The sequence below is a fragment of the Habropoda laboriosa genome, unplaced genomic scaffold, assembly GCF_001263275.1.
Source record: "Habropoda laboriosa isolate 0110345459 unplaced genomic scaffold, ASM126327v1 scaffold65, whole genome shotgun sequence".
NCBI classification, from domain to species: domain Eukaryota; kingdom Metazoa; phylum Arthropoda; class Insecta; order Hymenoptera; family Apidae; genus Habropoda; species Habropoda laboriosa.
In genome coordinates this window covers 2176925-2199469 of record NW_017100254.1, presented here as the reverse complement: position 1 = coordinate 2199469, position 22545 = coordinate 2176925, and the positions used below count along the sequence as shown (strand labels likewise).

Genomic DNA, 22545 nt, shown 5'->3' with positions numbered 1-22545 from the left:
GATCCTTCAATCGACATTCAACCACGGAAAACGATCGTTTGTCCCCGGTGTTCACGACGAACGTCGCATCCTGCGGACAGGAAATCGATCCTGGAAGTTTGCGCGATTTTAGTTGGCTGCTGGTATGATTTTGGCTCGAGTAGTGTTGCGAAAGAATTTTTGCTCTTGTTAGTGTAAAATCTGGCGTGGTTCAATTTACAATTGTCAACCTTCACGAGAAGGAATTTTTATGAATTATGAAAATGTTTAGTTCAATTACGTTACAGGTACAACTTCACATTGTAATTTCTTCTCGCTGCAGGAGGAAGCAATGTCATCCAGCAGGTACTCCGATATTTCTACGATAAAAAGGATCGATCATAATATAAACGGAGTACTGAAAGCGTCTGTGTAATAAAACAGGTATCAAAGATAACAGTCTACATTGATCACCTCAATCTCGATGAAAATTTCGAAACCAGTCTCGTTATATTCCTCTAATGAACATTGTATTGAGGATCTTTAATTAGCGAATTGACTCAATCGACTGCAGAGAAAAAAAAACGTTTATTGATAGAAATGTAATACAGAACAACGGAGGCGAAAACTCGAGTGAAAAACGGGTACTCGGTTCGGGGTTGTCGCACGACTACATAAAATGCGGAAAAACATTTGTTATATACTTGGATCGGAACCACGGTCAGCGGACCCATGGCTTTTATGGCCCGGCCTGGGCCTACGTTAAGCAGAGAAAAATTCCAAATATAATCTATTCTCAATACATTGAAATAATCTTTCTCGGTTATCGTATCTTTGTAATTCTCCTTCACCTGCCAATGAATGAAAAAACACACAGCAAAACGACGAAAAAATTCCCACGTTACCTTGATCAATTCCATAACCTTTTTTACCCCCACACACACACACAGAATGAACAAGATATCATTGGAAATTCGTGAAAAACGTGACCGAACGGCTGCCATAGGAGGCCTAATTGTTCGTCGAAATGCTCACCTTCCCCACGGCGGGTGCAATAAGTAACGCTAGGCTAAAGATGAGGTCCAATGCATCAATGTCATCGCGAACAACATTGTTCCCGGGACGGCGAGGACTTAGCTCTAACGACGTATTTATGGCGTCAAGTTGCGGCTTAAATAATAACCAGTCGATGATGGATGGTGCGGCCGTGCACGCAGAAAATCGACATCATTATTGTTGTTAGGGTTTTGTAACATCCGCCAAGATGTTTCATGATCGCACAATACGCGTTCGCGCACGCGCACAGATACAGCCAGGCGAGAGTTCTGCAACGGCAGATGCGTATAATCTCTCTGTATTAACGATAGCTCGATCGGGCCCTGGCTTTATCTCGCAAATCAGTTCTGGGAAGACGTGACGTCATCGATTTTCCAGCGATTTCGGACGTGAAAAGGTCGCACGGTAATGAGAACGCGGCTTGAAACGATATGGCAACCGTTGAACGCGGGGAGAGGTGAGAGCGTGAAGTTGACGTGATTTGCTTTTGCGTGGGGGTTATTGAGAAAGATCGTCGGGGTTTTTCAGCAATAATGGAGTGATTTGAAACGATTCTACAGCACGACAGAAGTTCAGATAATTGAATAACCAAATGAAAGGGGGACGATAAGATAACGCGTGGTTTGAAGTATTGACTCGCGAGTAATGGTCGATTGAAATGCACCTATACAGCTATCTAGGCAATAATTACAAATGAAAAATTGAGATAAAAATAAGATTAAAAGAATACATTCTGCGTCGTTTATTGAATATACTAGTAATTGAAAATGCGTGATATACGTTAAATATAAAAATTTTTGTGTTCAATTCTTTTGAATGTAATTTCGAGAGAAATTTTTTGTCATCTGCGATTGAAAATGTGAAATTCGTCGTAAAAGTAATGAAACAGATCATGAAAAGCATTTCCCTCCCCTGTACCGTGTGTAATTTGCGAAAATATTTACGCCGGGCGTATCGGTTTATTAGAGATAATACGCATTGCAGATAATACAGATTTTCTGTTTCACATTTAAATGGAACGATAAGCTGTAATTTATTCTTTTATTACATGTAATAAAATGGCCGATGACACCGACGCTACCGGGCATGAAATTCCAAGTGCATCCAACGCGGAAAATATTTCGCGATGAAACAAGATATACGAGTAATAATTCCTTCTCCGTTGTTCCGCGTTCATTTTGAAAGCTAACGACGCTTCTAACCCAAGATTCTACGTGGAATCAACATCGGTCACGTAGAATAGCTTGTATCAATTCCGAATGTAATATTGGTGATTGTAAAAATTTCTGAAAGCTTAACGAGACATCCTCCTCCCGTATATAGGTACCTATGTACATTTAAATATGACTTAAGATAATTCAAATTAATTATAATTAATGAACTGACTATAATTTCCAAGTCTGCCTTTTAATTCAACTACAACTCATACCTGGCTTAACATAAGTCAATTCAATTTAAATTCAATTGTTTCGTTTCCATTTGCACCTAATTTATATCTAACCTAAAATCCTATTTTCAATCACCGCAACAGTCAAAGTATCTTCACAATTATCGAATTGTAACCCACACCTAAAAAAATTTCCTAAGCAGACATACCATTACTTAACCTCTCAAAGACCCCTTTTAAACTCTCTCGATTAATCCTGAATAAATCACCTAACCTATAAACCATCCAGCAAAAAGTAAAGGTGACACCAGACAATACATTTATACCAAAGCTCCTCCTTGAAAACTCGACAAATTGATCGCATACACTACTCAATGCTCTCACTATAATAATTCCAATCATTTCCACCCTCTACCAGAAGCGAAAGGAAGCCACGTCCCAACGCAATATTACCCTGTTCCATATCCTGTCCGCGTTCCTAAACGCAGCATTAGAAGAATCACGCGTTTTCAGTTGGGCCCCATTGAAAACGCGCCGACAATAGGTTAAAGCGTCAAATTAGGCGGTGCAGGTCAACTACATGGGCGTCCCTGCAGTCTAGTCGCCGCCGTGTCGGCTGAATTCTGTGCCCCGGATATAGGGTTGCCTCTATAATGCCATAATACAAATAAGTCAGTCAGTCAGTTGGTGCCCCGCCGCGTATACCCTACGGTCTATTATGGTTCTTGATCTCCGACCATTATGCGTCCACCTTTCTCCCTCGATTGTTGCCTGCCTGCAAAGTCATTCGTACTATAGCGTGAAGCTTCTGTGTCCCCTCCACTATACCCGTGCACTCTATCCTTTTTCCATGACTCTGTAGGTATTACCTTCTCACTCACGCTTGGACGTTTATGCTCTTTTGGTAACCTCTTCTGACATCGACTTTAGTATCTCCCTCGTTTCACCCACGCTTGAACACTCTTTTCGCCACACGGCCGACTACCTTGCTCTTCTTTAGCAAGAATATTCTTTCGACGAAAGAGATTAGATGGATTGGATTACTGTCCGTGACTGGGGATTAAGGATTTTACTGGCTGGCTCGATGACAACGACTCTGTGATCGATATGATCCTTCGATTTTATTCTACTTTTTCCTTTTTATGGTGGAGTTAAAATTGTTTGTGGAGTTTTGAAATGTGCGATGTGGAAGGAATGTTGGATAGTGTGATGTTGTGAAAATGGGGCTATTTGATTGAGATGCTTTTAAGAGGTTAGAAAATCGATTCCCCTAATACAGAACATAAGGGACAATTGGGATTTGCAGAAATTATTAAAAATAAATTACGAGAGTGAAAGTTTCTATGGTTTTATTATTATAACTAACACGCTTCCGCTTATTGACTTCGATTTGTCTGTTGGTAGAAATGTATTCGGGAGTCGGCTACCAGTAGGGTACAAAATAGACTAACAATAAGCTTGTCTCCCTTTCTTTGATCATGTACAGCCCTTCTGCCCTCCCCCTTGTGCAAATAGATCGAAATACTTATTTGAAAAGCAAAGTCACGGCCCAAAGAGAAAAACTAGTTTCGACAAAAATCTGAAACCGCCTTGTCAAAATTAATTACAAATAAGATTACCGACTAATTTCTAACCTGCAAAATTTTCGCACTGACAGTCATATTGAAATAAATTTTTGTTCAATTCTAATTGAAGTTTTAAAAGCAGATTAAAAGTAAATTTCAATTGAAATTCTGAAACTTTCAAAGTTGAAATTTTGCAAGTACATAATATTTACATAAAAATTGGCTGAAATTCTAAAAATTACGATTGATCATTTCGAAGTGAAGAAGACTCGTTCGATTCGATATCTGTGTTGCACTTGTCGCCTTGCTGTTATGCTAAGAGCTGGCCATCCCCAAGGGTCCTTTCCGGTTCGTTTAGCATCGCGCGAAGACAACCGTGTGTCATCGTTGTTGCCCACGCGCTAATTGAATATCGCACCCTTACACCGACTGCCATTTCATCTCGCGGCGATAGAGCTTTTAAGTAAAATTTCATTTCTATCGAACGACCCGTTCTCCCATAGAACCAGCACCAGCTTTGTTTATGATCGAAACGAATAAAACGATCGTTTCAATTAGTTAATTGGGACAGCAGCAATTCCACCAGTCGCGAAGCTTGTCCACACAATTTTGTTTGTCTCAAAACAGGATACAATTCACGGAGAGGAAAGAAAATCAGAAAAAAATGAATCTCGAGTAAATTAGTAAAAATGTACTTCTACATTTGTAATACCGAGGAAGTACAATGGTTTTATTTTCGAGAATGATGGTTATTGCTTTCAGTAGCCTGTTTACGTAATATTGAATTGCATCTGTGCCAAAATTTCGTATATTCTAGCAATTTCAGTATCAAAATTGTGTTACTATGTTTCTTTTTCAGTTACATCTTAGAAATATATCAATCACACATCATCTTCAATTAAATCAGACTAAAATCGTTGATCCAATTTCGCGGGAAAGATAAAAAAGATACTTTACACATGTCAAACCACTTATATTCCATAACCTGATTCACATACATACAATATTTCTAACCAATAAAACGTCAATCAGTAACACTCACGAACCGTCACATGACTTCACACGATCGGTAATATCGCACAAATAACACCTTTCGCTCGAAACAATCTAACCTCTCGATCTAACCAATCCAATTAACACAAAACACCAATTATTCCGGATGCAAAATCGCGTATGCAGTTACCTATTCTTTAGTTAACCAAAAAACTTAAGCGAAACGAACTCGGCTGATCCCTCTCGATCGGTAATACCTGTACGATCGAAATAAGTTAATCGTTCAATGGCCAGAGGGAGCAATTTGAAAAAAGTCGACGTGTGTAAAGGCGAAACTGCGAGGTGAACGAGTGAACAGAATCGAGTAGTCGAGTGAAGCGACGCTGGGTAGGCCATAAACAAGTGCTTACCGCAATCTAATGCGTCTGTAATTGCTCGAGCACCAGTATCTTCCCCAACGGTCCCACTTGCTCCCGCGATTTAATTACTATGTAAATGTCGCATTCCCTAAACTGTCCGTTTCCCCTCCCCGCACCCCGTCTGGCCACCCTACCCTTTTCCAGGCTGTCGCCCGATGTCCTTAATTACTTTATACGTTATTATAGCCCACCAACTACTGTCGACCGTACTCACTCCATCCGACAGCCGGTCGTTTCACTCCATTCCGTTCGGCCATATTGTTGCTGGCTTAAGCCCCAATCTCTTTACCTTCTTCCTTGGATCCTCTCTGCTTCTGATTGTCGCGTGAGAATGAAAATCGTTGCTTTAGAACTTCTTTTATGGGAAGATTCATGTGAATGTATGGAAAATGAAAATGGTGCATGATTTTTTGACGTGAATGAAATTTTTCTTTAATTTTGCTTGCATAGGTTAGGAACAAGTTTATTTTATGAAGGTTAGATATTTTTAAATGGCAGTGAACAATTCGATAAATGAAAGAAATTTTATAAACGGCAACGAAAGAATATTCTTTTTATGTTGTTCCTGTGAAATTTTTCCAAACTTCGTGAAAATGACAGATCGTGTATAAAAGAGTTTCGTAGAGTTCCTAACCTCGTTCACTTTATGCCAATAAAGGGAGAAACGTTTTTTCTTCAAGATAAAACAATTTATCTCGTTAATTCATAAAGATCGGTTTCCCCTTTATGAAAGCATTTAGCAATCTCGAACGGTACGCTTCTTAACTACATTTTGATCGCAAAGTCGTTTCGCGATATACTTTATAACATCGTAACATGGCGCGGAATTACGTATCTCATTATTCTTGTCTCGTACGCCGGCATGTAGCACTCGGCGTCATTAACTGGGGCCATTTCCGAAAAGTAAAATCTGCACGAGTTTCGTTTCCATGTATGTACATTTACGAAGAAGATTTGAAATTCATTCATTCCTCAAGTTAAAATCATTTACAAGTTATTCAATGATAAATTTTCATACGTCAAAATTAATAACAACATTTAACATAAAATAAAACGACATTATTAAAAATTAAAAATTTAAAAACCTAAATGGTACTAACCGTAACAAAAACACCATTATATCATACGAGAGGTTACGTGGTACATATGTATCACACTTTTCGTCACTGTTTTAAAGCTACGTCGATAAATGTATCGTTTCGATGGTCGATTACCGATTGATTCAACTCGTAAGATCATCTTTATCCTCGGCCCTAGTACGTCTTAGCCGGTGGACAGTACAAATGGCTTTGCTGTCCACAGGAGTCCGATAATTTGGCAGCCGAGAGGGTTGTAAGAGGGCTTTGACCAGTTTGTCAGCCACCGATGTACCTAAGAGGGTCCTCCAGCACCGCTACGTCAATTTGTCTTGCACCGCAATGGATAAACTCCCTACGATTTGTCACCGGCCGATTCTCATTGAAAATCAATCGTTCGCGAACACGCTTCGCCTATTTTGAATATTCCCGTACCCTGTGGAGATCAATACCATACTCGTTTGGAAACGCGTTCAAACGTTACGACTGCTTTATTGCCAGGGACTCGTCATGTTCGAAGTCGTAAATATTTTTTCGTGTTAATGGTGTGAAATAGTTTAAAAGTGTCGCTTGTAAATTGATTAAACGATGTTAAAGATGCAGAGTACTAATTAAAAGTGTTAAGGTATTAAAAAATTAACAGTGTGAATTGTATTAATTGTGTTATATGGAAACAATTTTTCAAACGTAGAAATTTTAGGTTAATTATCACCAAAACTCAACGCATTTATTTCTGGGCGAGAAAAAACAATACATTAATTATTTCATGAACTAAATAGAAAGTTGCACGTGCGTGTACGTTACATTTGCCACATTTTCGTATATTTATTGCTAGCCGCCTACACAACAGTGGGTGATACGCGCGTTGCAAAATACGATGCGCGTTTCGTGTACAATTTTTTAAAGTGCTCGTGTAACAAGATACGAAGCGTACAAACTACATGAATTTTCATGTGCAACGCATCAGATTTCCGTGCAATTTTATCGTTGCGACAAAGTAGAAACGAAATGCAATTAAGAATGCCTGCACAGATTGAAGATAGTTGGACACTTAATTAAATACGAATTATTAAAAAGATTAATTGTAACGCGTCTGATTAATACAAATAAGTAATTTGTAGCTGCTGCTTCAATAATATATAGTTTTACATTTTTGTTACGTTAAAAAATTTATACTGCTATTCGTTTTTGCAAGAAGTTTAACAAGCAGGTGCGATTAAATGTTTTTACCGACTGTTGTCACCATCTTACGATAAACATGTAAACTACTGCACTAAAACTGCATTATCAATGTATGGTAACTTTCTTTTATATCGAACACGTTTACACTTTAAATAAAATTTATTTATATTTCAAGATTTGATATTTTTTTAAAGTACCTTTTTATAAGAAACTAAAGTTAATATTTATAACTTACGTAATTAAGATTGTTTATATAGCACATCAATATTAGAACATCAATATGAATATAATGAGATTATAACAGAAAGACCAATAGAAAAATATTTCTTTTACGCATCAGACCTCACAAAATCTGAAACGTTAACTACTCTCATAAAATTGAATTAAAAATTTTTATCTTTGTGTTTAGTTAAAATAAATAAAAATTCTATAGCTTTTTTAACCTTTTCCACCTTTAGTTTACTTTCGTATTAAGTGAAAAGAATAAATTTGTCCAATGAAAATCTACTTCCTAGTATATCGTAGATCATTGACGACCCACGTGGCATTCGAAGAATTAACTGAAGCAGTACCGAAAACTTTATAACATACAAAATATCAAAGGTTTTCTATGCAAAGTGTGTCAGAGGGCGCCAAAGTTTAGTACAATAAACGTCACGTTACTATAATGTAGAAAAGCGGTAGTACATCGCTTAAACAGAAAATTTCTCTGACGGCCAGTGTTTATGTGCATTTGACATTTCTATTGACAAATAAACATGACATTTCATGCGATGTTTTGTATACCATCGTAAGAAGGAGTAACATCGAAATTTACAATCGTGCCTATTTCGATAACAGACCTGTCAGAGTGAAAAGGCAAACCATTTCAATTACATTAGTGGTTTCCCTGCTAATTATGCGTGCTATATGTATATTTTAAATTAAATTTATAGCTACGTAAAAATTTGGTAACCATAACGCAAGTATCCGTTTAAAACCAGTACTTTAATCACGAAATGCTTAATTTTTTTTAAGCTTTCTTTATTTTACCGTAGTTTAATGCGTTGAACGACTTTTTTTTTATATTACAGGATACCACAGAATTGCTGCATATTGAATTGAAGAACTGTAACATTAAAAACCATCAAAATGTCAGAGAAGAATCCCTTACGTTACACCAGCATAAAGGACCTATTACAAGTAGCCACAATTAAGTACAAAGGAAAAAGGCCGTCTGATGTTTATAAAAGATTACCAGAAATGTATAATCTGGCAGAGAATGCCAGATTACGAGGAGATGAGGAGGACCAGTATATTTTGTTAAGGAGATGGATGAATAGTATTGATTGGTTGAAAAGTACACCGGAATATAAAGAAGACAAGATACTCTCCTTAACAAATATGCGCGTCAATCAGGTGGGAAGTGGCGTATGCTTTATTAAACTTATCATTCTCAAATAAAGGTATTCTGAATGTAAAGTTCTGAGATGCTACTTAGATGTTAATATTGGATGTTTAACATGAACAAGTAGAATATACAATTGTTTCTTCTAGATCAATGAAGTAAAAAAAGTACTTGCAGACTTAAATCGAAGGTTAGATGTAAGGTACAATCTAAAGTTGAAAGAAAAAGTGTTGCCAAAGGGTAATGGCACAGAGAAAATGGATATAGATAATGATTCAGGACGGGACACCCATATGACTCCTGTTGATGGTCCTATAAAATTGCCAGAGACACCGACCAAAGATCCATTGGTTAATGATAATGAAGAAATTATAAACTGTGATCAGTTGTTTCATTTAATACAAAAAGTAGATAGTAGATACTTGATCATTGACATTAGGGCTAAATTAGAATTTGAAGCATCAAGAATATTATCTAACAAATCTGTTAACATTCCGAATAACAAAATAAAACCTGGGTAGGTAAATGTAATCCTTAAAACAGGTTAGGTTAGATTAATTTACCTTAAAACAGGTAAATCACATTCCACTAAAATGAATTTTCCTTAACAGCAAATCATTCATTCCAGAGCATTAACATCGCATTTTGAACAATACTTACGCAAAGACAAGAAATCTTTAGACCTATTTAGACACAGGGGATCACAATATGTAGATGTGATAATTTTACTCGATTGGGATACGTCGAGTAAAACATTGTCATCAGATAATCATTTAAACATATTGAGGAAAATTTTAGAAGATTGGGACCCTGGAATAAAGTATAAACGAATCACAATTTTGGACGGTGGTTACGCTGAATGGATAACTCGTTATCCAGCATATACCACAAATCCTAATATTGCAGTACCTGCTTCAAACAACGTTGCAAACGAAATGTTGGATAACATAGAGTATCCCGAATGGATACATATGGACGAAGAAGAGAACATTATTAAATCGCGTGGAACTAAATCCATCAACCTGAAGTCTGTAATTAAAGAGGAAACCACGTCGAAGATTAAAATCACAAACGATAAACTGTGGTACAAACATTTGGACACGGAAGAAAGTAACAACATTTCCATGCTGTCCAACAATTCCACGAGTACTTCTGTCGAAGCAAATAAGGTCTCAAAAGTTAATTCAAGTTTGCGATCATTCGATGTTGATTCGTCGAAACTTCAAGAGAAGAAAACTATGACCATCATTAAAAAGAATGATGTACTAACGAAACCGACTGTCGATAGAAGCAAGAAACCAGTTTCCTTAGACACGTCGGAATCAAAAGCAGTTTTGAAGCTAATGAGACAGCTGAATGAAATAGCAAAGAATAAACAGGAGTTGGAGCAAGAAATTTTAGAACAGGAACGCACTTTGTATATGCAACATAGTATTAAGTATAAAGGCTCGGACGATGAGGATGATATTCGTGATATCGTGAAGTCTTTGTGTACGAAATTGGAAGAGAAGGTAATATTGTATTATTACATGTGTAATACATGTGAAATTAAAAGAATATTTTTTACAGCAAACAGAGTATAAGATAATCGAAGATGAACTGACGAAGTATTATACGAAAATGGAAACCGTGAAATTCAATTCTGGTGAAGAAATTGAGTTTATGTTCAATTGAATAATAAATTATATATATTTTACCAACAGGAAGTCTACGAAAACTAGTTACAAAGAATTATCGGCGAAAGAGAACGAAAATAACATTCATAAGGAACCTCTGAAAGTTGACAGTGGTTCATCGATCGGTGGTAATTTGGAACGTTCGTACTCCAGCCCAAATTTACTGCAGGTACCATTGTCAACTTACAAAAGATAATATTTCAAAATATAGGCAATATCTAAAAAAAATCAAAAAACTGAAAATTTACTTTTATAAATTATTCAGTTAATCGATCATAAGGCACCACAAGTGGACAGAAGCTCGAAACCACAAACACCGTTGTACAATCAAAATGGAACTTATGGTGATAATAAAATGTCCCATCTCAGTTGGGCAAATCGCGAGGAACGAATGACACCTGTTCATGGAAGTGTTGTAAGTATCGAGGCAGTGTAAAAAAATGCAAAAAAAAATTAATTTATTCTTATTGATATGAATTTACACAGAACGTTTTATCGGTAATCACTGATAGCCACGTGTTTCCAGTACACGTGGCTGAATCAGAATAATACTAAATGCACAAATGTACCAAATATAATTTCAAAAAATTTACTTCAATTTAATTACGTATTCGAGATCACTGTACGAAACTGTACTAATCACTAGACTAATCTAAATGAAGAAAACAAGATAATTCAAAGTTCGCAGTAAAGAAAAGTCGCGTGACTGCGATCCCGCGTGGCAGATACGCACGTGAGCATAGAAACATTTTCAACTTGTACGGCTTCTGAATCCAATTTGCTGACAGCTTTTCGAAGCAACGCGTCGCGGATGTGTATCAGTATATGTTCGACTATCGTCATCGAACGCTACCGGGTGACGTTCTCATACACGTAATTGTAATTAAACGTTCAGCGTCGAATTAACATCGAAATTACGAATGCATTGATCAGAAAAATTGTGCTCATTGTGTTCAGTATGGTATAGACAATGTAGTGAAACACGTAGAGAGACATGTAATCGTCATGATCAAATAAAGTGTACGCAAAAGATGGTAAATTTTTCCAGAAAGTTCGTATCAGGTTTTAATGTGTATCATTTTAAAAAGGTACATTAAAATAATATTATTTTGAGAATGATTTTGCTTTTAGAAGACATATATTATATATGTACATACATATTACATAATAGGAAGTGAGAAACATTTAGGACAGTGACTCTTGTGTTACAGCATCCAGGAATTACAGGGTTAAAGAACTTGGGCAACTCGTGTTACATGAATAGTATTATACAGTGTTTAAGTAACACCACGCATCTAGCAAAGTATTTTATGGACAATTTGTACGCCGATGATCTTAACACGAATAACGATAACAATACACAAGGGCAGGTCGTAGAAGAAGTAGCGCAAGTGATTAAAGCACTCTGGAGAGGACAATATAAGAGCATATCTCCACACGATCTTAAAGTATGATTTTATAGAGAATTAACAAGAACATTATCATTTAATTTCCGATATACTAAAGCGTGTGTTATAATTGTTAGATTGCAGTAGGCCAGTACAAATTGCAGTTTGAAAGCTATGAACAACAGGACTCTCACGAATTTCTCACTTTTCTCTTAGACTGGATGCATAATGATCTAAAGAAGGTAACGTCTCACACTACCTTCACGCTAAATTTCACGCTCATAAAAACTGTATTGCTTTACTCACAGAATTGTAAAGTACCATTGGAAATGACAGTAGCTGAGAAAGCCTGGGACAAAGCCATGGGGTCACAGAGATCCATAATATCCGATCTGTTCTTTGGTCAGCTGAGATCCACCATAACGTGTAGCTTTTGCAAACAAAGCAGCACCACATACGAAATTTTCAACAGCCTGACGATGTCCTTACCTCACTCTAACCGATGCACATTAAACGTAAGCCTTTGCTCTATCCTCGTCACGAAAAGAATGTTTTTCTGTTGTGTATACATTTGACTGGTTCGCAGGATTGTATTATAAAATTCGTGAGCGGGCAAAAAGTGGTAGGCTGGAAGTGTCCCAAGTGTCAGACAGCACGCGAGGCGACGAAGAAGTTCGACTTCGTCAAATTGGCGCCAATAATAGTGATACATTTGAACCGTTTCGCTGAAAGTGGTGGATGGCTCGAGAAGAGAAACACAGCTGTTGATTTTCCTCTTACAGATTTTAATTTGAAACCGCATCTGGTGACAGATAGTAACAGTGCGACAATTTCGAATATTCGCAACTATAGTTACAGTTTGTACGCGATGTCCAATCATTACGGAACCATGGGAGGCGGACATTACACGTCGTTCTGTAAAAACGCCGCGCAAAATAAGTGAGTACCAATTTTTTTTTTACCGTTCAGCAATAACTTGACAAGGATAAAATAATAATTAGTGGAACTAATGGCGTGAAACGTGTTGTTTGTTCAGATGGTATAAATACGACGACCAAACGGTTACGGAAGTGACGATAAATCAAGTAAGGTCTCAGAATACCACTGCCTATCTGTTATTTTATACATCATTTTCGAGCAACATTATTTAGTATTAACACAAAGGGCCAAGAATGGCTGACGTATTACTTAAATAGTCATGAGTGTTCTGTGACGATGTAGATAATTGAATATTTTTTGTATGTACGTGTATGAAATATATTATTAATTATGCGGACGCCACGCATAAGATCACGACAGCATTAAGGGCTTCATTGGTGCTGGGATATACTCTAAAAAAAAATATGTAAATAAAATAACATTAAGTCGGAATTGTTATTTCGGTACCATATTGGAATTACATCGCGCAGTAGAGAGAGAGAGAGAGAGAGAGAGAGAGAGAGAGATTAGTAAAAAGCAGGAAAATGCATCGTAAGAGAAAAAAAAAAGAGGAAAATATATCTAAATATATCATGTACTGCACTCTATTCCGATTATATGTTTCGGCAATATTGTTTCACTCTTTATCTTTATATGTTGTAATATAAATAATCTTACATTCACTTTGCATTTTCTGTGCACACGAATGCAACACTCCTCCGTTTGAAATACGATAATTTTTTTATCGACAACTCATACTCATTAGCTTTGTATAAAGTTATTTATAATCATATTTTGAAAATCTTTTCTCGTGTTATCTCAAGAACAACCAGAATTATTCGAGGGAAAAATTAAACTAGGTAAAGTTTGCTGCAAAAGTGTACACGTTGCGTGAATAATTGTTGCACATTAATATTTTCTCTTAGTATTTCGCAAGTCTGTACTTACAATAATATGTATTGTAAAATTCATTAAAACACAACGACGTATTATTATTATTATCTTTATATAATGGAAGATAATTGGAGAAAAAATAAAGGTAGCAGAATATGTTAATGCTTTTGGAGCAGATGTAAGCGATCATAGTAGTACAACAGTTGTGGGACTGTTTTTATATATCACATTCAATGATTATATATGAAGAAAATATATAAATATACTTGAAATTGTGTTCAGATATTATTAATGCTTGCAAAAATCGTTATTAAAAAAGGAAGAAATTGTGTAAAATGTATCGAATATGAATGTCTCCAACAAGTGCCATCACTAGCTCGCTTATTTTGTATATAAAATAAAAATTTTCGAACTTACAAACACGATAAAGACTCATCTTTATTCGCAACACAAGTTGACGATTTCATTTCATTTCACGATTTTATTGGATAAACATTTACATTCGTTCCAACATAATCTCGATAATTTTCTTATAAACTAATTAGCGAATATAAACGTAATACAGGATAAAACATGTACTTCGTAATCAAGACAAAATTTTAAATATGGAATGTTCTTACCTATCTTGAAATCGAACTTGTACACTAATATCAATATGTTCTCCCTAGTAAAATCATACTACTTTCAATTTAAAAGAAAACGTTATTAAAATACGTATAAGCATGGCAAAGTATTGTTATCAAACATCGAGTATTCCGATGAGATCGTATAAATTAATACTAGAATTACCGATTCTCTAATTGAACATCGATTGATAACGATCGATCGTTTTTGTTCTCTAAACTTTGTCGAAAAAGCTGCGCGTGTTGCCATGCGCAATCGCCTTCTCCACCGGAAACAGACGCTGTGAGAATTAATTTTAACGATCCTTTCAATTGGTCCGTATGATAATTAGAACAATCGTTAATAGTTAAAACTACGGATTTATTTTGATTCGCATTGTCGAAGAACCCTTCCACCTCCCACGATACATTAGCGTTTTGAAATACTTTTACGGTAGCGCGTAAATCGAACGTTTTCACGCATAAATTTGAATTTGATACTACGAAATGCCATTTTACTTTACCAGAATTGCTTCCTGGTGAGCGAGCTAAGTAGACTACCATCCAATCGTACTCATTTTTACGGAACATTCCACCTTGTGCTTCGTTTACACCGTTCTGCCAACCGGATAAATACATTAATACTTTATCATCGTTATCTGTCACCGTATACGCATCATTAACGATGGAATAGTGCAAATGAAATGCGTCTCTATATTTTGAAATATCCCAAGAATAGTCCGTGGTTGCATTTGCCTGAAAAGTTTGGTTAGGAACATTTTACTGTACCGATAATGTTTTAAATATAACGTTAACTTCCCAGTTCCGTTTTTGTACCTCACAAATTTCTCCTCGTGCCAATTTCCATTCGTTGGAACCGGAGATCCGCCCTTGATAATTGCCATCATCGTCAAAGTTATATTTGTTGGGCACGTATATCAATTCCGCGAGTTCTAACAGTCTTCTTTTTATCACATACTGCCTACGGGAGGCACTATAGTTAGGAGAGGATTGGTGATATTTATTCCATGATTCGATAAACTGTAACAATTTAGTCTCAGAACAAACATCTCTTCTTTTCATCACTGCTTGTTGATCACGAGTATACCGCCAAGTAACGTCCTGTATTTCGTCCTTTGAAAAAGCTAATACGTAGGACAGTTTCTTTTTCCAACCCTTTTCATACATCAATGGCCTGTCCATGATGTCTTCACATGGATCTAGATGAATCCATCTCTTTTCATGTATGGACCATACCTAAATTATTCATATGTTATTGGCCATTTAACTAGTTTAATGTATACTGGAAATTTTTTAGAGAACAGTTAATACTCTTGCATGAACAATTTCCATACTGCAATGAGTTAATGGATACCTTTGCACATATTTTTCATTTATTATCATTACACACCTCTGTCCAAACATGATCTGTATGATCATGTATATATCTTGCATCATATCCTAGTGATCTACATAACAGTGTGAAGACATTAGCCCATTCTCCACACCGTCCACGTCTTAGAGTTAACAACGGTTCTGGGTCGGAATAACGATGGAATTTCACACGCTTTGCACATTTAGTACATCTAAAATGACATTCGACACATTTTTCATTGTTTACGAAATTTTGTTTACAACATTTTTTACGATTGTTTATGAAATAGTAGAGTTGAAATTTTTGTGTATAGCAAATTACCTGTATATTTCTACTTGAGAACACTTAGGATCATCACAAGGTACTGTCTTCAGACTTCTACATTCTGAGAAACATCTGGTACACTTTGGTTTGTCTACCCATGTGAAAAATTTATACTTAAACCAATGCAACAACTCCATGAGAAACAAGTCCCTTGCATCATCTACATCAACATCAGTGTACTGACTTTTAGTAGCTCTATCTGGACAACTCTGTTTCATTTTAATATGTCTAGAAGAAAAAGTGAACTAAATAATGGAAATAAACCTAGTCTATGAACCAAATTCTGTATAATAAATTATTACTTATGCAGTTGCCTGATCCTTGTCATAGTAGCAATCTCAAGCTCTTCAATTGGTATTACTTTTCTAGCTTTCTCCTGCAGGCTTCCATCCTCATATCTCAAAACTGTTTCGAAGAAACTTATTATTCTTGTGAAGAAGTGTCTCTCATACACTGTGGATGTCACAGGTATCAAGTTATGCAATGCTGCATTCCCAGTGACACTTGTTTTGGGAAAAGTGTTTTTGCTAAGTGAACTTTGTAGAGCTTGTAATTTAGCAAGTGGTGTTTCTTGTGGCAAAGAAAGATGTTCATCTGCCTATTGAACCAGCAAACGTGTTAGCTTGAAAAATTCATCACATAGAAAGCGATGCTTTAATTATCTAGTATAATTACCTCGACGAAACCAATATCGAACAAACATTCTATGGCTCCAAGAGCAGGGAGCAATTTTGTAATGACCATAGGATCATCGAGTCGTACTTTACGATACTGTTTGTCATTTGGATGCGACAGAATGTTCTGACAGATAGTTAACAATGCACTTTCAGCGTCGTTTCGTACTTGTTCTTCGTTCTCTTTCAACAGATCCAAAGATCGTTGTAAATCCTTATCCATGATTGAAATACGTGCACAACTAACGAGAATGACACGTGTAACGCTAAAGGAAAAATGCGATTTCGTACTTGAAACGCAAGTCACCCAGCAAACCTGTGCGTTTCAGTGTTATTAATCGTTCATCAGCGCTGTTTGTGGGTGACGAAAGAAACTACATGGAATTGATAGAATAATTCTATCTAGTAAGTACCTATGCATTTGTGTATTCTAAATTAACGGCGTATCTTATTATTTATTCAAAATCTGTTACGGTCAAATTTTCTCATGGAAGATCTTCTGTCGGTACAGTAGACAGTTTCTATGCACCAAAAAAATAGAATTTTTTATAATCATAATTACCACATGATGGTAAAGTAGCTACAGAAGATACAATATCGTCGGTGCATACTTCTTTGTCAATTGTAAGTACACAAGATTAATCTGATGATAACGTTAAACTAAAAATAATCGAAAAAAAAACAATTTTTAATTTTAATAGTTAATATATCTCTAAGTACGAAACTATAAAATGTACAAAATATTTCATTCATTTATTCGCTATTTTCATATGAAACAATTCTGGCAATATAAAACGAAGGCTTTCAAAGTTTTTCGCAGCATTGTTTCAACCATTCTCACGCGAGAATTCTTGAAGCAAACATTCCATTAGAATGCATCGTGAGACAACAATTGCCATACATAGAGGTCGTGCGTTATTCTCAAACGAAACCTGTTAGAAATACAAAAGTTCTTTTCCGTTCGAAATATAATGGCATGTCTATAAACAACGTCCGACGCTATTGTATGCTACTGATATCGTTAAGGAGCATCGTATATACGATGCCAGAGAATGGCGTTGAGATAAGAAAAGCGTATCCAGCGCGTCTCAGAATGCTCTCGAAATGTATACGATGTCTGTATGAAAACGACACCGTGCAAGAATACTGTTCGCGAGATAAAAAGCTACATCTCTATGAGCATCGCAACGAAGTCGAATCAGATTAAGGCATTCAGAATCATAGTACGACATTCTTTCTTCTGACTCCCTTTCGTTACTTTCGAATAAGAAATTTTTCTGTTCACGTAAGAAGAATAGAATTCGAGAGGTTCCACAGTGAATGCAAGACTGCGAGATTATAGTATCTTCAAAGGTTATATAGAGATTGGTCCACCCAAGACCCTAAGGATATGGGAAACCCACCTATCCAGACTTTGAGGTTATGATTCCTTCCCTGAAGCTCGAGATTAAGGAGGTGGTCCTCTTCGATCTTAAACGTATAAAGGCGATTCTCACCAAACATGTAGGTTATGGGAACGGCCCTACGAATTCCATGCCCGTGTAACCCCAAGATTTTAAGGTTATGGGAGAAAAGTTGAGATTGTATGAAGGTGAATCCTCAAATGTTGAGGTTATAGAAGCGGCTTCTTCGGATTTATAAAGTTATGGAGAAACTTCGTCAGATTCGAAACTTACAAAGATGGCTTCTTATATTTTTTAACATTGCAAGGGGAGTTCGTAAATATGAAATATGCGAAGATGACATTGTTTATTCTAAAAAATCAGTTTTATCAACTCTTTAAATCCTCACGAAGTATAATTTAACGTATAAATTGCTTTTTTTCCTTTTGCTTAAAGTGCGACAGGAGACATAATGGAAAAATTGAAGCCAGTCGATTCGGTGGGACGCAATTTATGATAAGAGCAAAGTTGCAGATTAGAAATACAATTTCAGAATGGAGCAGTCCTCGCGTTTCACTTTACCGTGCCGCATTACGGCCTGATTTTCTACAACATTACTTTCTTTCAAACTCTGGACAATCGGTCGAAAGTGGAGCACCCCTTTTGTTCCATTTTTGATTATGTACAGCTGCCAGCAACGCGTTCCTAAGGTGGCCAACTTCTCGACACTGTATATCCAAACTTTTCTTCCCGTGAGCTTAAGATTTCTCCACGTCGATTAACAAATTAACGATGCCTCAATCCAAAAACCCAACCTTAAAAAAAATTAGAAAAGTAAAATAAACGAAATAATTGTATTTTTTAAAAATTCAAAATACATATAAATATTAAATTGAAAATACGTGAAACTTTTAATTCTTCTGTTGCAAAAATTTGTTACTTTTTGTTCGATATTTCAAGGTCATCCTACTCTTAAGTAACCCTGAAATAACGCAGTACGTGAAAAATTACATTTTTCATAATTAATTCTTAAAGCATTTGCAATAATTAATTCTTCAAAAATAGGTAAGTCTTCCTATCGAAGGTAAAATTATATTTTCTGAAGAAAAACAATGCCAGATATAAACGGACATACAATGAAACGCAATTAACAATATCATTTCATTTATCCGTGATACATTTCAATTTAATAGCCGATCTATTTTCTCCGCTTAAATCGTTCAGAATACAACGTTAAATAACGTTTAAACGAGAACGTCCGGTTTTCGAAAGGCGCGCGCTTTTTTTCCTCATTTCCTTCCGGCCGAGGAAATTCCCAACGGTGGAATTATGAAATTGAATGTGCACGGGAATAAATTACTGCCGAGTTCACGCGGAAATAAACTTGATGGACAAATACGACGATGTCCGAGAGCGTCGACCGGCGCAGATGTTTGTGCAGCCGCGCAATTTTGCTGATTCCGCGGAAGTTTCGTGAGATATTTACTCTTCGAAGCGTCGCGACTCTCATAATCGAATAGAACGAGACGATTCCATTTAGCCCGGCTAGAAGTGCTCTGATAGAATGTCGCCTTGAAGAACAAATTTTCTACCTCGTTAGAAACCATTTGTGTAATGTTATTTAAAAATGAAGAATGTCGAAAATGATAGCAATTGGTTGGGGTAAATTTTTTTTAGCGAAGGAATCACTTGATAAAATTATTCTACACCGTGGAAAATTACTTTCAACAATTAATTGTTAGAAAAAAAAGAGTCCTGCATTTTGAGACAATTTCTCGACGCATAGATCGATCGAAGGTGACCGCGATCAGTTTTTATTCGCAAAAAATCACTTAAATCACTTCTACATCATGAAACATAAGTTTCAATAATTGATTGTTAAAAAAAATATGATTGTTCTTTTTGAACGTAATTTTTCGATGTATAAATCGATCTGACGATATAACGGCAATCGTTCAATATAACCACTTCTCACGAAATATCATTCCAAGTAAATTTTATTTCGGTCGAAAATGTTTTCAAACAGAATTCTCGGAAATAAAAATCCTTCTTCTTTTACGGCGAAAAATTTTCGAAGTATAGATCGAACGAACTTAACCATCTCTCGTAAAATATACGCGGAAAATATTTCCCGGGCAAACAAAAACCACCTTTACGGTTAATCATAAAGAAAACTTGTTTCTCTTTACCGTTCGAATTTTTTCGATATACAGATCGAGATCGGTCAAGGTAACCCGCGTAACGGTTCGGTTGCCACCGCCGTTAAATACGGCAAATGAAATAATGGATAAAGTTTTAACACGGTATAGAGTTCAGGAACAATATTGCTTTCAGAAAGCAATATTTCAACTGCTCGTAAAGTTGCCCGCCGACGTATCGTTAATCGGTTTCCGTTACGAGCGTGAGCGGCGGCTCGGTTTTATTGAAAAACCACGTCGAAGATTCTAAATAACATTTATAAACGCCAGGCGAAAATGCAATCCCGCGGTCGTATTAATCCCTCCCTTTAATTAAATATCATATTATCGTTGGTGATCAAGAGAAATGATTCGACCAATATTACCGTTCCCTGTTCCACCCTATCCACGGGAAATATTTATTTTATTTCACGTGCAACCTTTGTTCTTCCTTCTCGACGTTCGAATATTCTCTGGCTATATATGTGCAACATCTACTGACAGGGTGTCGTCGCTGCAAGCGTTGAGTTATACTACTAGGTGGTACGTTGATGGAATTATTAATTTTAATTACGTTATAGGAAGTGACAAATGGATAAATATGTTATTTGAAATTGTTGAAAATACGGTTCCAACGTTTTCTGGATTGTAGAAATGTTTTTAAGTCATTTGTTATAACAAGTAAATACATAGTAACGAAAAAAGGAGTAGTTAATCTTGGGCAATTAAAAAGGTGGTTTTAAGAAGATTGTATATAAAGGATTAGCTCGTTTACAGTTATTTTGTGCCTTTTCTTTTGCTGGATTTTTAGTATTGCCTGAAAATATACGTGTGCTATCTACTGACTGAGCACGGTCGCTGTAAGCGTTGGGTTACACTACTTACTGGCATCTTTATTGCTGTCAGTTACATTACCGACAGCAAAAAGACAGAAAATATATTTCATTACACAATCGAAAATATATTTCCGACATTTATGAATACGTATAACTATAAATAAACAAATGAACAATTATAAATAATAGTGTACAAGTTCGTGAAACCAATCTTCTGAAAACCTAACTTAACCTAATCTAACCTTAAAGCATTTCAATTCAAGAAATCACTGTACATGAAATTATTCCCTATTTTTATTTGTGACCCTGGAATATTGCTCTACCGACAGTGTACAGTCGACCCAAACATTGACTTGTACTACTCAACAGTAGTACATCATCACTAGCAATTACAATATTCCGCGCAAAGAAAAGACCAAGATTCAGTTTAAAAATTTTTTCTCTTATAAATTTTTCACTAAAACATGAGAAAAAGGAAACAGAAAAGAAAAAAAAAATATCGTGCATTTGAATGAGAAAAACTCCGCGGCTAATCGATCGAGGATTCTCAATAAACTCGACGCCGCCTTTGCCACGGGCCCGGTATACGCGAAGGGATCGGCGCAGCAGAAAAGAAAACAGAAGCGTGGAACGAGGCTTCTTTCTAGCGCATAATAATCCGCGGCCCCAACAATGAAGATCGATAATTCGAAAGGGTCGAGTAGCCGTGCCGCTGAAAAAGATTCGCCTCGGCTAACGGAAATTCTCGCGGCCTAGCCGGCGAAGAAAACATATCGAGATGGTACGGCCACGCTCGTATTTCAAAGGATTCCACGACAATTCAGACTCCTCCGCGAGAGCTTTGTTATCTCCTCTCTCTCTCTCTCTCTTCTTTCTTTCTCTCCCTCTTTCTTCGGGTACCTGTTCGCTTTCACCGCGTTTCCACCGAGATATTCTAGGCCAACGTTGGTCAAACTGCCTCCCTACCTCCCCCAACAGCTCCGCGTCTTCTATCAACCGAACTGAAATAAAGTTTTCACGAGGAACAATCGTTTCTTATGGTAGTCGATGTTATTAGCTTGTGTGGTACGTGAAGACCGGTGCGCACCATCAAGATCATTTTCTTAGGTTAGGTGATTTGTGGTGTGAAGAACTTCGGCAAAGTGGCCATTTTAAATTCCTTTAGTCGAGTTACGAAGCACTCGTATTAAGCGATCCACAGTGCGAGCTGCGTAGAGAAGATGACTTTTTTTCACCGGTAAATTACTGGATTATAAACAAATCACGGCGGCCATGT

General features: G+C 36.5%; 2 protein-coding genes across 2 annotated transcripts; one reads left to right on the top strand and one right to left on the bottom strand.

Annotated features, from left to right (window-relative positions):
- Nucleotides 1–8715: 8715 nt before the first annotated feature.
- On the top strand, nt 8716–13538 carry LOC108572353 (ubiquitin carboxyl-terminal hydrolase 8-like). The gene is given in 10 exon segments (XM_017934574.1): nt 8716–9034; nt 9173–9540; nt 9652–10534; nt 10593–10868; nt 10965–11114; nt 11911–12147; nt 12225–12329; nt 12396–12602; nt 12674–13026; nt 13124–13538. Coding segments are annotated over 10 exon segments (2961 nt in total). The 5' UTR covers nt 8716–8767; the 3' UTR covers nt 13239–13538.
- Nucleotides 13539–14572: 1034 nt separating this feature from the next.
- LOC108572430 (peptide-N(4)-(N-acetyl-beta-glucosaminyl)asparagine amidase) lies at nt 14573–17097 on the bottom strand. The gene is made up of 6 exons (XM_017934667.1): nt 16876–17097; nt 16503–16798; nt 16198–16428; nt 15913–16087; nt 15339–15758; nt 14573–15257 (listed from the first exon to the last, which is right to left on the bottom strand). Exons 1-6 carry the CDS (start codon nt 17095–17097, stop codon nt 14685–14687), a joined length of 1917 nt encoding a protein of 638 aa, XP_017790156.1. The 3' UTR covers nt 14573–14684.
- Between the last annotated feature and the right edge of the window lie 5448 nt (nt 17098–22545).